Source organism: Schistocerca gregaria, chromosome X, assembly GCF_023897955.1.
Source record: "Schistocerca gregaria isolate iqSchGreg1 chromosome X, iqSchGreg1.2, whole genome shotgun sequence".
Lineage (NCBI taxonomy): Eukaryota > Metazoa > Arthropoda > Insecta > Orthoptera > Acrididae > Schistocerca > Schistocerca gregaria.
Window position 1 is genome coordinate 626551631 of NC_064931.1, and position 12618 is coordinate 626564248.

General features: G+C 37.8%; 1 protein-coding gene across 2 annotated transcripts in view; it reads left to right on the forward strand.

Annotated features, from left to right (window-relative positions):
* LOC126299088 (palmitoleoyl-protein carboxylesterase notum1) overlaps nucleotides 1-12618 on the forward strand; it is a 347427-nt gene that overhangs the window by 264267 nt on the left and 70542 nt on the right. For both annotated transcript variants that reach the window (XM_049990760.1, XM_049990761.1), the window contains one exon: nucleotides 607-745. In XM_049990760.1, the coding sequence (XP_049846717.1) occupies nucleotides 607-745 (139 nt within the window). The remainder of the gene's footprint in view (nucleotides 1-606; nucleotides 746-12618) is intronic.

Here is a 12618-nt window from a genome sequence, read left to right on the forward strand (position 1 = left end):
AATTACAAATAACTTAAAGCATTTGTTGAAATATTGACCATTCTACACATAAATGATGGCAGGAGGACCACAGAAGATATTGAGCAACACTGTGGAAAGCAAATTTGAAAGTTTAATTAGAAGCAGTAACTGCAGACATAAAATACATGCTACTTAATCCAACAAAATAATTTGGAAAGAGCATTAAGGTCCAAGACAAATTATTGATACCAGAAAGATAAACTTAATTATAAACAGTACTGCTTGGGGCATATGGAAAGTACCTTGTCCAAGATCATATCAAAATGTGAACACTGAACAACTGGTTTATGCACATAAGTCCTCACACAGAAGCTGAGGAATTTGTGATAGTGATAAAAAATCAGGTGTTTGTAATGAGTAACATTGGAAGAACAACATCAAGGAACCATCAGTGAATGATTGCTGCAGGAAATTGTAGGATAGGAAGGGTTCTGAAAGTATCTGTAATAAAGTTCCATTGCATGAAATATTCATCAGTTGTGGATAATTTGTTTATGTCAGGTGAAATTAAAAGTTTACATTTACAGCAAATTGTTAATTGTATCAATCAACTATGTGTTAATTAATATTTTTCTGTTATTGCAGCTCCATTGTTCATATTTCAGTGGCTTTTTGATGAAGCTCAAATGACAGCTGATAATGTAGGCATACCTGTGACAAAGCAGCAATGGGACTACATTTACAAAATGGGAGACAGCCTCCGCAACACATTCCAGAATGTATCGTAAGGCAGTCATCAGTACTTCATGATTTCTATACAAGATGTTTTATTATTATAGGTACAAATATATGGGTGAGTAGAGAATAATGAAAAAACAAATAATGCATAAACCAATGGTATCCCCAGTATCACATACTAAGGCTGGATACACGAACACCTTATAAAACAGTCTCAAAGGATACAGATTGCAGAGACATACTTGAGGATAAAAACATTACAAGTGTTCTGCATGGTCACCATTCATGTGAAGGCTGGCTTTAGCATTTCTCCTTATAAGTATCCATATGCACTCAAAAATCTGACAACCATCTGCAATGCATTCCTTGAGTTCACTGACACTGTCAATCCAATGGATTCACGTCTGCAGACCAGGGAAGTCAAGCCATGTCAAAATTCTATTTACCAGTCTGAGATATGCATTATGATGATAAAAATGAAATGATGATAGTTTATCACTTCGTATCTATCTTTCTCTTGTGATGTTTCAAAATAAACATAGCCTCAGACATTAATGGTGTTGTAACATTGGCATCATTGCTCTTGCATATAAGTCATATCAGGGAAACTATTGGTTTCTGGACCTATGTACATTAACATTATTTGCTTGCTCCATTGCCCTCTACTCACTCACTTTGTTTGTAACTAAAATAGTCAGTCACTCAGTATAATGGCTGAATAAACTAAATCTTTGATATGAATGTACTCGAGCAGTTTCTGTGTTTTTCTTGACCATAGTTTATTCATTTCTTCGAATATCAGCTATATGTATTTTGTTCATATATTTATCTGTATTAGTGATTTAACAGCAAACATCTTGAATGCATCTCATAACGTAAGTAGTTATGGATAATTCTGGTAAATAGGACAGTCACGTGAAAAAAGTAGTAGCAAAAACTAATGAAATACTTACATTCGTTGCAAGGATTCTGGGAAAGTGTGGTGCACCTGTAAACAAAATTCTACACAATATCTATGTCTATGATGGGTATTCAGTAACTAATTAAACACCTTTTAACAGGTCCATTTTATTCAGGATTCCAAGACACTATATTATTCCCCATTATTTAGCCTACAAACTCTGTTTTTGATCATAATCTCCATTCAGTGTGGTGGCCTTATGCCACCTTTCTGGGAGTGCCTGTATGCCTGCACAGTAACACTCTACTGGCTGATGTCAGAGCCAACATCATGCTGCACCATTTGGGCCAAACAGATGGAAGTCAGAAGGTGAGAGATCTGAGCTGTAGAGTTGATGAGGAGAAACAGTCCAGTGAAGTTTTGTGAGCTCCTTTCAGGTGCATAGAATTGTGTGAGGTCTTGCACTGTCATAGAAAAGTAGTTCATTTACATTTTTGTGGTGACAAACACACTGAAGCCATTTCTCCAATTTCTGGTGAGTAGTACAGTAGACATCAGAGTTGGTCTTTGCACCACGAGGGAAAACATAAAAAACAATAACCCTTTCAGAGTGCCAGAAAGCTGTTGCCATAACTTTAGCAGCTGAGGGTGCAGTTTTGATCCTTTTCTTTGAAGGAGAGGTAGTGTGGCATCACTCCATGGATTGCCATTTTCAGCACTACCAGTAGAGATTTCCAGTTGTGTAGTGAGGTTTTTGACTGTGATCCATTGATCACCTCAAATGAATGTTGACACGTTCCAATATTGCAGGAGTCACAGTTGTGTGTGGATGGCTGGCATGTGGGAGATTGGATAGGTTTGCACGACCCTGCAGCAATGATGACCAATGGCTCACCCGATGACTCACCATGCTTGAGTTCACTGCCAGATCTCCATAGACATTCTACAAGTGCCTATGCATATCTGAAATGTCCTGGTTTTCTGCTAAAAGAAACTCAGTGACAGCTCTCTGCTTGGAACATACCACAGCTAGAGATGCTGTTATGAAACCACATATAGCACCACCACCTGTCTGAACGTTATGAAACATGATTTCCCACAACAAGTCTCTCTTTTCTTTTTTTTTCCAACCAAAATTGTCCGAGAAAAAAAATGTGTTGCTTCACTTATTGAACGTATATGACTACTCTGCTATTCATGCTAAAGTGCATTATAGAGGATTCATAGGACATTTGTAGACTGTTCCACATTCAATATATAGGAAAAAATAAGCACCTAAATCTTTAAATGTTGAACTCTGATTTCTCTTGTTTTATCATGATGACTGTTTCTCCTGAAGTATGTAGGAGCCCACAAAAATTTTAGAAGAAGAAAATTAGTGATTGAAGTTTCATGAAAAGTTCTTTCTACAATGAAAAACACCTTTTTTAAAATGATTGTTCCCCAACTCATGTCTCATACCTGTGGTAGGCTATACTCTCTCCCCTATTTCATGATAATACATAATTAGCTGCCATTCTTTGAACTTTTTTGATGTCCTCTATGAATCCTATTTTGCAAGGATCCCATATTGCACAACAATACTCTAAAATAGGATGGGCAACTATAGTGTAGTCAATGTGCTTAATAAATTTGTTGCATGTTTTAAGTTTTGTGCAGATAAAGCACGGTTTTTGGGTCCCTCTTCCCCACATTTTCTTTATGATGCTTCCGATTAAAGTTGTTCGTACTTGTAATTCCTAGATATTTAGTTAAATCAACAAACTTCAAATTTGTGTGATTTGTTGTGCTCATGTTTTGATCTTGTGGTGACTGAACTATATGGTAAACAACAGCATCATCTGCAGACAATCTACATGCAGCTAGGATCATAACAGGTTATTATGGCCCATATAAAAGTGGAACTGTAGTGCTCAAGGAAATTAAATGGGAACCCTTGGAAAAAAGATGATGTAGTTCTTGCAAAATCCTGTTGGGTAAATTTAGAGAAAGATCATTGTGCAGTGAATATGCTGCCACCAAAATATATCTTGTAAATGGACCATGATAAAAAGATAAGAAAGATTAGGGTGCATACAGAGGCATTTAGGCAGTCATTTTTTTCTTTCTCAATAAGTGATTGGAATAGGGAAGAAAACTGATAATATTGGTATGATGTGCCCTGGGCCGAGCACTGTACAGTGGCTTGCATGGTATTCACATAGGTTTAGGTACAAGTACTTCAAGAAGAGAGAAATTAGGCTGGCAAGTTTCCTAGAGAACTATGTGAAGTGGTTAAGACACTGGACCCACATTCAGGGAAAGACAGCTAAAGTATTTGTAAAACCATTCAAATTTACATTTTTCTTAGTTTCTCATAACTGCAGAAGGAAAATGTTGTAATGGTTCATTTGGGAAGGATAGGTATGATTTATTTTCCTATCATTCCCCAATTCAAATTTGTGCTCCATCCCTCTTGACCTTGTCATCAATGGGCCATCAGACCATAACCGTCCTTACTTTTTTCCCTTATATAACATGTGGGACATTACCTCATGTTATCTACAATATGTAGAAATGAACTGATGAAAAAGAAATATGCGTTTCATGAAAATTGTTTTGCTCATTGCTTTGGGTTTTCACAGCTGGAAAGAAGAATTTTTAAGTTATAGTATACCTTACTTTGACGCCACTGGTAGTGCAGGCAATGCCTAGGCAATACTCTGTCTGTCACTACACATTTACAATACTGGTCAGTGGGACTCATTCTATTGTTGTCTTAATCCAGCCACAAATATCTGTAACATTTGCCTTGGAAGTACCATGTTCTTGGTCTTTCACATATCCCATAGACAGAAGTCTAGCAGAGTCAGGAAATACATGCATGTGTTACAAATTGCAACTTTTGCATGCTCTTGAGCTAGATTTTTTGCTTATCAGAAACAGTCTGCTGTGCTGATTCTGGAACTTACTGAAGATAGTGACTATCTGCTGATGACAGCATTTTTGAATGAGGCTGCATTTCATTTGGGAACATGTGAACAGAGATGACTGCAGGGTGTGGAGGACAGAAAACCCACATGCCGTGGTTAGAAACAACATTATGTCCTGAAAGTGAATGTGTGGTATTGTCTGCTGAAGATGGACATTTTTGCACCATTCTTTTTCCATGAACCAGTTGTTATTGAGGTCACACAACTAGATATGCTGAAGAGTCAAGCAATTCAAAAACTGCCACTGGACACCATTTCTTAACAGGATAGCACGTAGCCCAACTATGTCAACATCGTCTGCTCCTTTGTTGAAAGGACATTTCTATATCATTGGAATAGGAGAAGTACACCAATTTTTGACCACCACATTTACCAACCCTGAATCTGTAGGACTTACTTGTGTAGAGGTATATGAAAGGAATGTGTATGCCACTTGTGTGGATGATGTAATTCTGCTTGCCCAGATTAAGGTTGTAATAGAACTGGTCACACCATCAGTTCTTGCAAATGTGTGGCAGAAAATAAAGTATTGTGTAGGCAAAGCCTGCACTACCAATGGCACTCACACTGAGGTTTCGTAAAACTCTTTGAAATCTTCTTGTCTGTTGTGCAGACCCTACTACAATAAATATAATAATTTCCTTAGATATGCAGCTTTCTTGTTCATCAATTCATACCAGGACATCCTTGCATGTTATTCAAACACTTATTGTTTGTGAACATATTATTCTGATTCTAAGATACATTGTGGATTTCACCAAGAATGTACTAGCAGGGCAACAACAGCTCTGTCAGTATGACACAGAAAACATGTTTACTTTATATGACTTACACTGTCTGACAAAAGACCAAGCATACAGAAAGAGAGGAGGAAACAAAATGAAACTTCAATAGTTGAGAGGGTATGTGATGTTACTTCAGTGATTACAAAATTGAGTCAAAGTTACAAAGAACCTTTCAGTATGAGCGTACTTATGGGTATGATGTTGCACTCCTTCTGACCTGGATGCATACATTGATTTGGTTGGATAGGATGTCATAAAGCCATCACAACCTCTCCTGAGGCAATCTGGCCCATAACTATTGTAACTGGTCTTTGACATTGTGGATACACGTACTAGGATGGTGTTGATGTCCAAGCTGTGTGCAAACAAGTTCTATTGGGGATACATCTGGGGATATTGCTGGCCACAAGAGTACCTCAACATCACACAGTAAGTTCATAGAGAAAAGTTTCATGTGTGAACAAGATTGGTCCCGTTGAAAAATAATACCAAGATACCATCACATGAAGGGTACCATGTGAGGACACTTTATGCCCATGATGTACTATTGTGCCATCAGAGTTTGCTCAGTAAAAAAAAATTTAAATGTCACGTGACTAGGGCCTCCCGTCGTGTAGACCATTCGCCGGGTGCAAGTCTTTCGATTTGATGCCACTTCAGCAACTTGCACATTGATGGGTATGAAATGATGATGAGTAGGACAATACAACACCCAGTCACTGAGCAGAGAAAATCTGTGGCCCAGCCAGGAATCAAACCCGGGCTCTTAGGATCGACATTCTATCGCTTTGACCCCTCAGCTACCGGGGGCGGACAGTTTGCTCGGTCACTACCAGCCATGACTTGAGGTCATATCCAATGGCTCTCCACACCATGATGCCATGATCAACACACTGTGTTTCTCCAAAACATGGGAAGAATGTGACCTCTCCACAGGTTGCTGCCATATTTGCCATTGATGGTCATCCAAGATAGTTCAGAACCATGATTCATCATTGCACACAATGCAATGCCATTTGTCAGTAGTCCATACTTTACAGTCATGTCACCAACCCAAACACAGCAGTATGTGTTGTGTTAATAGCAGCCTATGCATGGTAGAATAATTCCCTATTTCAGTTACTGCTAGTCTCTGACTGTTCGTGTAGGATGACTTAGAATGTTTCTGGAAGTCCATTACTTGTTCTTGGTTGGCAGGCACAGATGCGAAGGTGTTTTGATGTTCTTGGTACACAATAAGGTGATCCTACCTTGTGGTGTCAGACATGGTCCACCAGAGTGCTGATGATGAGTATGCCTGCTCTTACATTCCTATGCAGTACAACATCATACCACTTTTACATCTGAGTGCCCCACAAATCTGGATATTGTATGATTTGACCAGCCAGCTGAGTGGAGATGCACAATGAGCCCACTTTCAAATTCTGTTAGGTGCTAATAACAAATGGCTCTGAGCACTATGGGACTTAACTTCTGAGGTCATCAGTCCCCTAGAACTAAGAACTACTTAAACCTAACTAACCTAAGGACATCACACACATTCATGCCCGAGGCAGGATTCGAACCTGCAACCGTAGCGGTCGTACGTTTCCAGACTGTAGTGCTGAGAACCACTCGGCCACCTTGGCCGGCTGCTAATAACACTGTGTCATATGAGTATGCAGGACCTCCATGTCCTTGACAGTGATCACTCAACATCTGATACCGTATACGCACCTTAGATACCCCACAAGGCCTGGCCTGGTAACAACAGTATACATGAATTGTACTCTGGCTGCCATTCTATGTGACACAGAGAATTGCAAATCTCATCAGTTATACACGTGCAGATGGTTGATATGTGTACAAAAATGCATTGAGATCTGACCATGTCTCCTGAGAGTGCTTCAGGTTCCCCCCTTTGTCTGCTACTGAGTAGCCTCAATGGATAAATTTGATAATCCTAGCTGCACAACTTACAGAAGCTCACAAAGATGAAGTCTGAGTAATGCATCATTTTATAAAAGGAATTATGATCCAATGGGATTAAAATGGTCATCCACATTCCTAGCCAGCTCATTTTATAAGTTCAAATGGTTCAGATGGCACTAAGCACTATGGGACTTAACATCTGAGGTCATCAGCCACCTAGACTTAGAACTACTTAAACCTAACTAACCTAAGGACACCACACACATCTATACCCAAGGCAGGAATCGAACCTGCAACCATAACAGCAGCGCGGTTCAAGACTGAGGTGCATAGAACCTCTCAGCCACAGTGACTACCTTTTTGTAAGTTCACCAACCCTATTTTTGCTTGACCTATTCTCTGTCAGCTCTTTCGTAGCATGTTAGTCGTAAGCTCAGATTCTTATAGAGTTCTAGTTGATGCTTTCTCAATAATGAACGCAACACCACAATACTTATTTCACTTTCCCTTATATCTATTATCCACAAAGTTCTACTGTTGGTGCAATGATCAGTTTTTCAACTTCATAAGATTAACAGCATATAAATCAGGTCACTACTCATGAAAATCAAAGAGGCCACTGGCAGAGTTCATTGAATAAATTGTAAACTCATTGAAACACAAGTTAATAAAACATTGTGCAAGAATCAATGGTAGCTCAAACAAGGCCACTAAACAAAGTAATTAAGTGTGGCACAGAATGCAAATCATATTTACTCATAACACCACAGTTCACATACAATACTGTCTTGCAATAATTCAACAGATAGGAGTACACTGGATTAGTTCACTTAGTTCAGTCATTAATGAAAGTCACCTCTCTCAGCAAGGACAGTCTTGGTCCAAGCCTCCTACCAAGCACAACACAATTCATTCAATATTCCTTAACTTTACTCATAGAAATTACTTGAAAGTTTCTAGACATTGACTGTACTGAGTTTTTGCAGATGCTGATACTTAATTTACACAAAGGAACTGTGCATAGCTATTGCATGAGCAAACACTGTGAGAAAACTTAACACAGGTGCTACCTGTTCATTAGTGAGAGCAGGATTAGGTGCAGAATACAAATTTTGAGTGCTAGCTGACTATTTAAAGACCTTTGCATGAACAAATTATTATTCTGGAAACTACATGATAATTCTAATGGTTGCATTAGATTTTACTATTTAGGATCGACTTTAAGTACTGATAATTTTTTTGTGAAAAATGTGGTGATTTAGGAATTTGGAAAAGTTTTTGGAAATATTTTACACATCCATATTAGGAACACTGGAGTTATGAACACAAATTCTGTACTGAAAATGATGGTAGATTATGCAAAAATCTTAATAAATCACTTAGTGAAGTATGTCATCTTGTGTATAAAATTCAGTATTACGAAAATATAATGGCAAAAGTTGGAATTTAACAAGTGTAGAGCCCACATCGACATGGACAATGTAGCTGCTTCTGAAATTCAATATTAATTATTTTGTGAATTAATTAGTTTCACAGAATTTGAAATACTTTTATTTGATAGTTTAACTGCCAATCTTTACAATTAGTGATGTCACCATGCCCAGAAATGCAAAGCTCACAAGCTTCTTCTCATTACATAATGGGGTGGGATTTTCAATTAGTTATAACTTAACTGACTTCCCAGTGAAACTAAGTACATCATTAGAATCAGCTCATCAAAAATATTACCTTGAATAATTAATCTAATTGGGAAACAGTTTAGTTCACATTTTGGAGTATTCAAACACCTCTCAAGTATATACTACCTAGAGAATTTACAAAATTTGAGAAATCAGCAAAGGGAGAAAGGGAATGAAATCAGTTATTAACAGGAATTGAATTCATAACAGATGGGATAGTTCCAACTTGCTACGTCACAAATAATGGCCAGCCACATGGAAGTACTTTCACAACACTCCAGCATCCAGTTGTCTGGAATCAGAAGCATGTATCATTGGCCCAGTCTTCATCTGTCATGCTGTATATAAGTCACCAAAGGGATAGCCAATAATGGAAGCATATGCCTCAATTATACCAGGGCATCTGGTACCTCTTGCTTTTGCAGTTGCTCCATTTCACCAGGCTGCATTTGACCTCTTGCAGAAGACAAAATTTTAAAGATGGAGTACCTTGTGGAACGAATGATCTTTCATTGTGTAAAAGTGTCAGATTCACGTCTGGTGTTAGAAGTGATTTCAAAATGCAACATTGTGTAGAGAATGACATCTGTCTGTCACCTGCTGGTGAATGGCCTCATGGAAATTATTATTAATAAGGCAGGAGATATGCCTTCAGGGTATATAGAGATTACACAGAAACTAGGAAATGATACTGCCTGTCATGACATTGCGTACAGCATAGAAAATGAAATACGTAACAGGTCTCACATTTTTCCTCATTCACACACAAGAGGCTGTAATAACAATGGCTACTTAGTTTCCATTTCAGCTCGACAATGCTCAGTTTGATTAAGTCAAATTGCTCACTACAAGAACTGAAGAAGGAAAGACAGCTGGCATGTATATGAGTCACGGACACCCAAAATTAGGACCATGAATGCTATAAAACCAAACACTTGCCAGTGAGCTACAATCCAGACAACCAAGTATATATTTTTTCAACTGTGAATGTTGAGTTATAAGAAAACAGTTGAGCACTGCTTTGTTCCATACTGAAAGCTATGTTGATGATCAGGCATCACATCTTATGTCAAGGATGATTATACCTCACTGAGGGGACAACAGTGTAGAGACTTCATCCAAGTCCTTTGCATGAAGCCCCGTCATAGTTCTGAGGCACAAATATATGATAGAGTCTTCCAGTATAGAAACATAAAGACCTGCCCAATGACTGCTGTACCGAGATAGAAGTAACTCCACTTGAACATACAATTGCCATAAGGATGTGAGGATTCACGATTGCCACAATAAAAAGAACTAATGACTATGTTCAAATCCATGAATCTGTAAGCTGCCTGAAATGGTGAGTCACTGTTTTGCAAGGATGGGATCAATCCCACTTGTTGTGCATTTTATGCAATGATGTGGTCACTGGCTGATGATGTATGGGTCACAGGTTCAGCTACTACCTTCTTCAGTTATTTATCATTTAATATTTGTGTATTATGGATGTTTCATAGACTTACATATTTGTGGAATATTGTAATTTGTTAGAACATTTTGTTTGTATCTACGTGGGCGCACTCTCTGCTGAGGCAGGCAGTTCAGTTCTGTGTATGCTTCCTTATGTGCTCAATAAAAATGCTTTCAATCTGAACTGTTAGTTCTTGCTAAGAACCATGTTCTTGTAACTGATACTTGATTAAATATTTATGTCACTGTTAGATGACTCAGAAGTTCACTTATATTGATACTATCTTTTTTGTCCCAGTTTATAAAAATTATGTCAGTTATGGTGCTCTGATTTGGGGCTAATCTGTGAGAAATTTGGCTATGGGAACTAGGTTGTAGCTGTACATTAATTTTTTTATGTCTACATTCCTGCTTCTGTGTAATAGAAAATTTATATATATGCCTCCATTGGCTATAACAGAGATTAGATTAGATTAGATTAATACTTGTTCCATAGATCATGAATACAACACTTCGTAATGATGTGGAACATGTCAGGTTAATAAAAGATGTCTGTACAAGATATTTCATTACACAAAATATTGCATGACACCAATGTCCCCCCCCCCCCCCCCCCCCTTAATTTATATCTAAAAATTCAGCCAATGAGTAGAATAAGTTGTCATCTAGAAATTCTTTTAATTTATTTTTAAATGTTAGTTGGCTATCTGTCAGGCTTTCGATGCTGTTTGGTAGGTGACCAAAGACTTTTGTGGCAGCATAATTTACCCCTTTCTGTGACAAAGTCAGATTTAGCCCTATATAGTGAAGATCATCCTTTCTCTTGGTGTTATAGCTATGCACACTGCTATTACTTTTGAACTGGGTTGGGTTATTAACAACAAATTTCATAAGTGAAGATATATACTGTGAGGATCCCTAGATCCTTAAATAGATGTCTGCAGGATGACCGTGGGTGGGACCCAGCAATTATTCTGATTACACGTTTTTGAGCAATGAATACTTTTCTACTCAATGATGAATTACCCCAGAATATGATGCCATACGAAAGCAGTGAATGAAAGTAGGCATAGTAAGCTAATTTACTGAGATTCTTATCACCAAAATTTGCAATGACCCTAATAGCATACATAGCTGAACTCAGACGTTTCAGCAGACCATCAATGTGTTGCTTCCAGTTTAACCTCTCATCAATGGACACACCTAAAAATTTTGAAAATTCTGCCTTAATTACAGACTTCTGTTCAAAGTCTATATTTATTACTGGAGTTGTGCCATTTACTGTACTGAACTGTATATACTGTGTTTTATCAAAATTTAAAGAGAGTCCATTTGCTGAGAACCACTTAATAATTTTGTGAAAAACATCATTTACAATTACATCACTTAGTTCTTGGTTTTTGGATGTTATTACTATACTTGTATCATCAGCAAAAATAATTAACTTTGCATCTTCATCAATGTGGAATGGTTAGTCATTAATGTATACCAAGAACAGTAAAGGACCTAAGACCGAACCCTGTGGGACCCTGTACTTGATAGCCCCCCAGTTTGAGGAATCAGCTGTTGTTTTAACATTACATGACCCACATATTTCAACTTTCTGCATTCTTCCAGTTAAGTATGAATTAAACCATTTGTGCACTGCCCCACTCAAACCATAATGATTTAACTTATCTAAAAGAATTCCATGATTTACACCATCAAAGGCCTTTGAGAGATCACAAAAAAAAAACAATGGGTGATGTCCGGTTATTCAGAGCATTTAATATTTGATCAGTGAAAGCGTATATAGCATTTTCTGTTGAAAAGCCTTTCTGAAAACCAAACTGACATTTTGTTAGTACTTTATTTTTACAAATATGGGAGGCTACTCTTGAATACATTACTTTCTCAAAAATTTTTGATAGAGCTGTCAGAAGAGAGATTGGGCAGTAGTTGTTGACATCCAACGTATCCTCCTTTTTATGCAATGGTTTTACAATGGCATATTTCAGTCTATCAGGGAAAACACCCTACTCCAAAGAGCTATTAGATACGTGGCTGAGAATCCTACTTATCTGTGGGGAACAAGCTTTAAGTACCTTGCTGGAAATGCCATCAATTCTGTAAGAGCTTTTACTTTTCAGTGAGTTTATTATTTTGCTGATTTCAGAGGGAGAGGTTGGTGGAATTACAGTTGTTTCAAACTGCACAGGTATGGCCTCTTCTATTAGGAG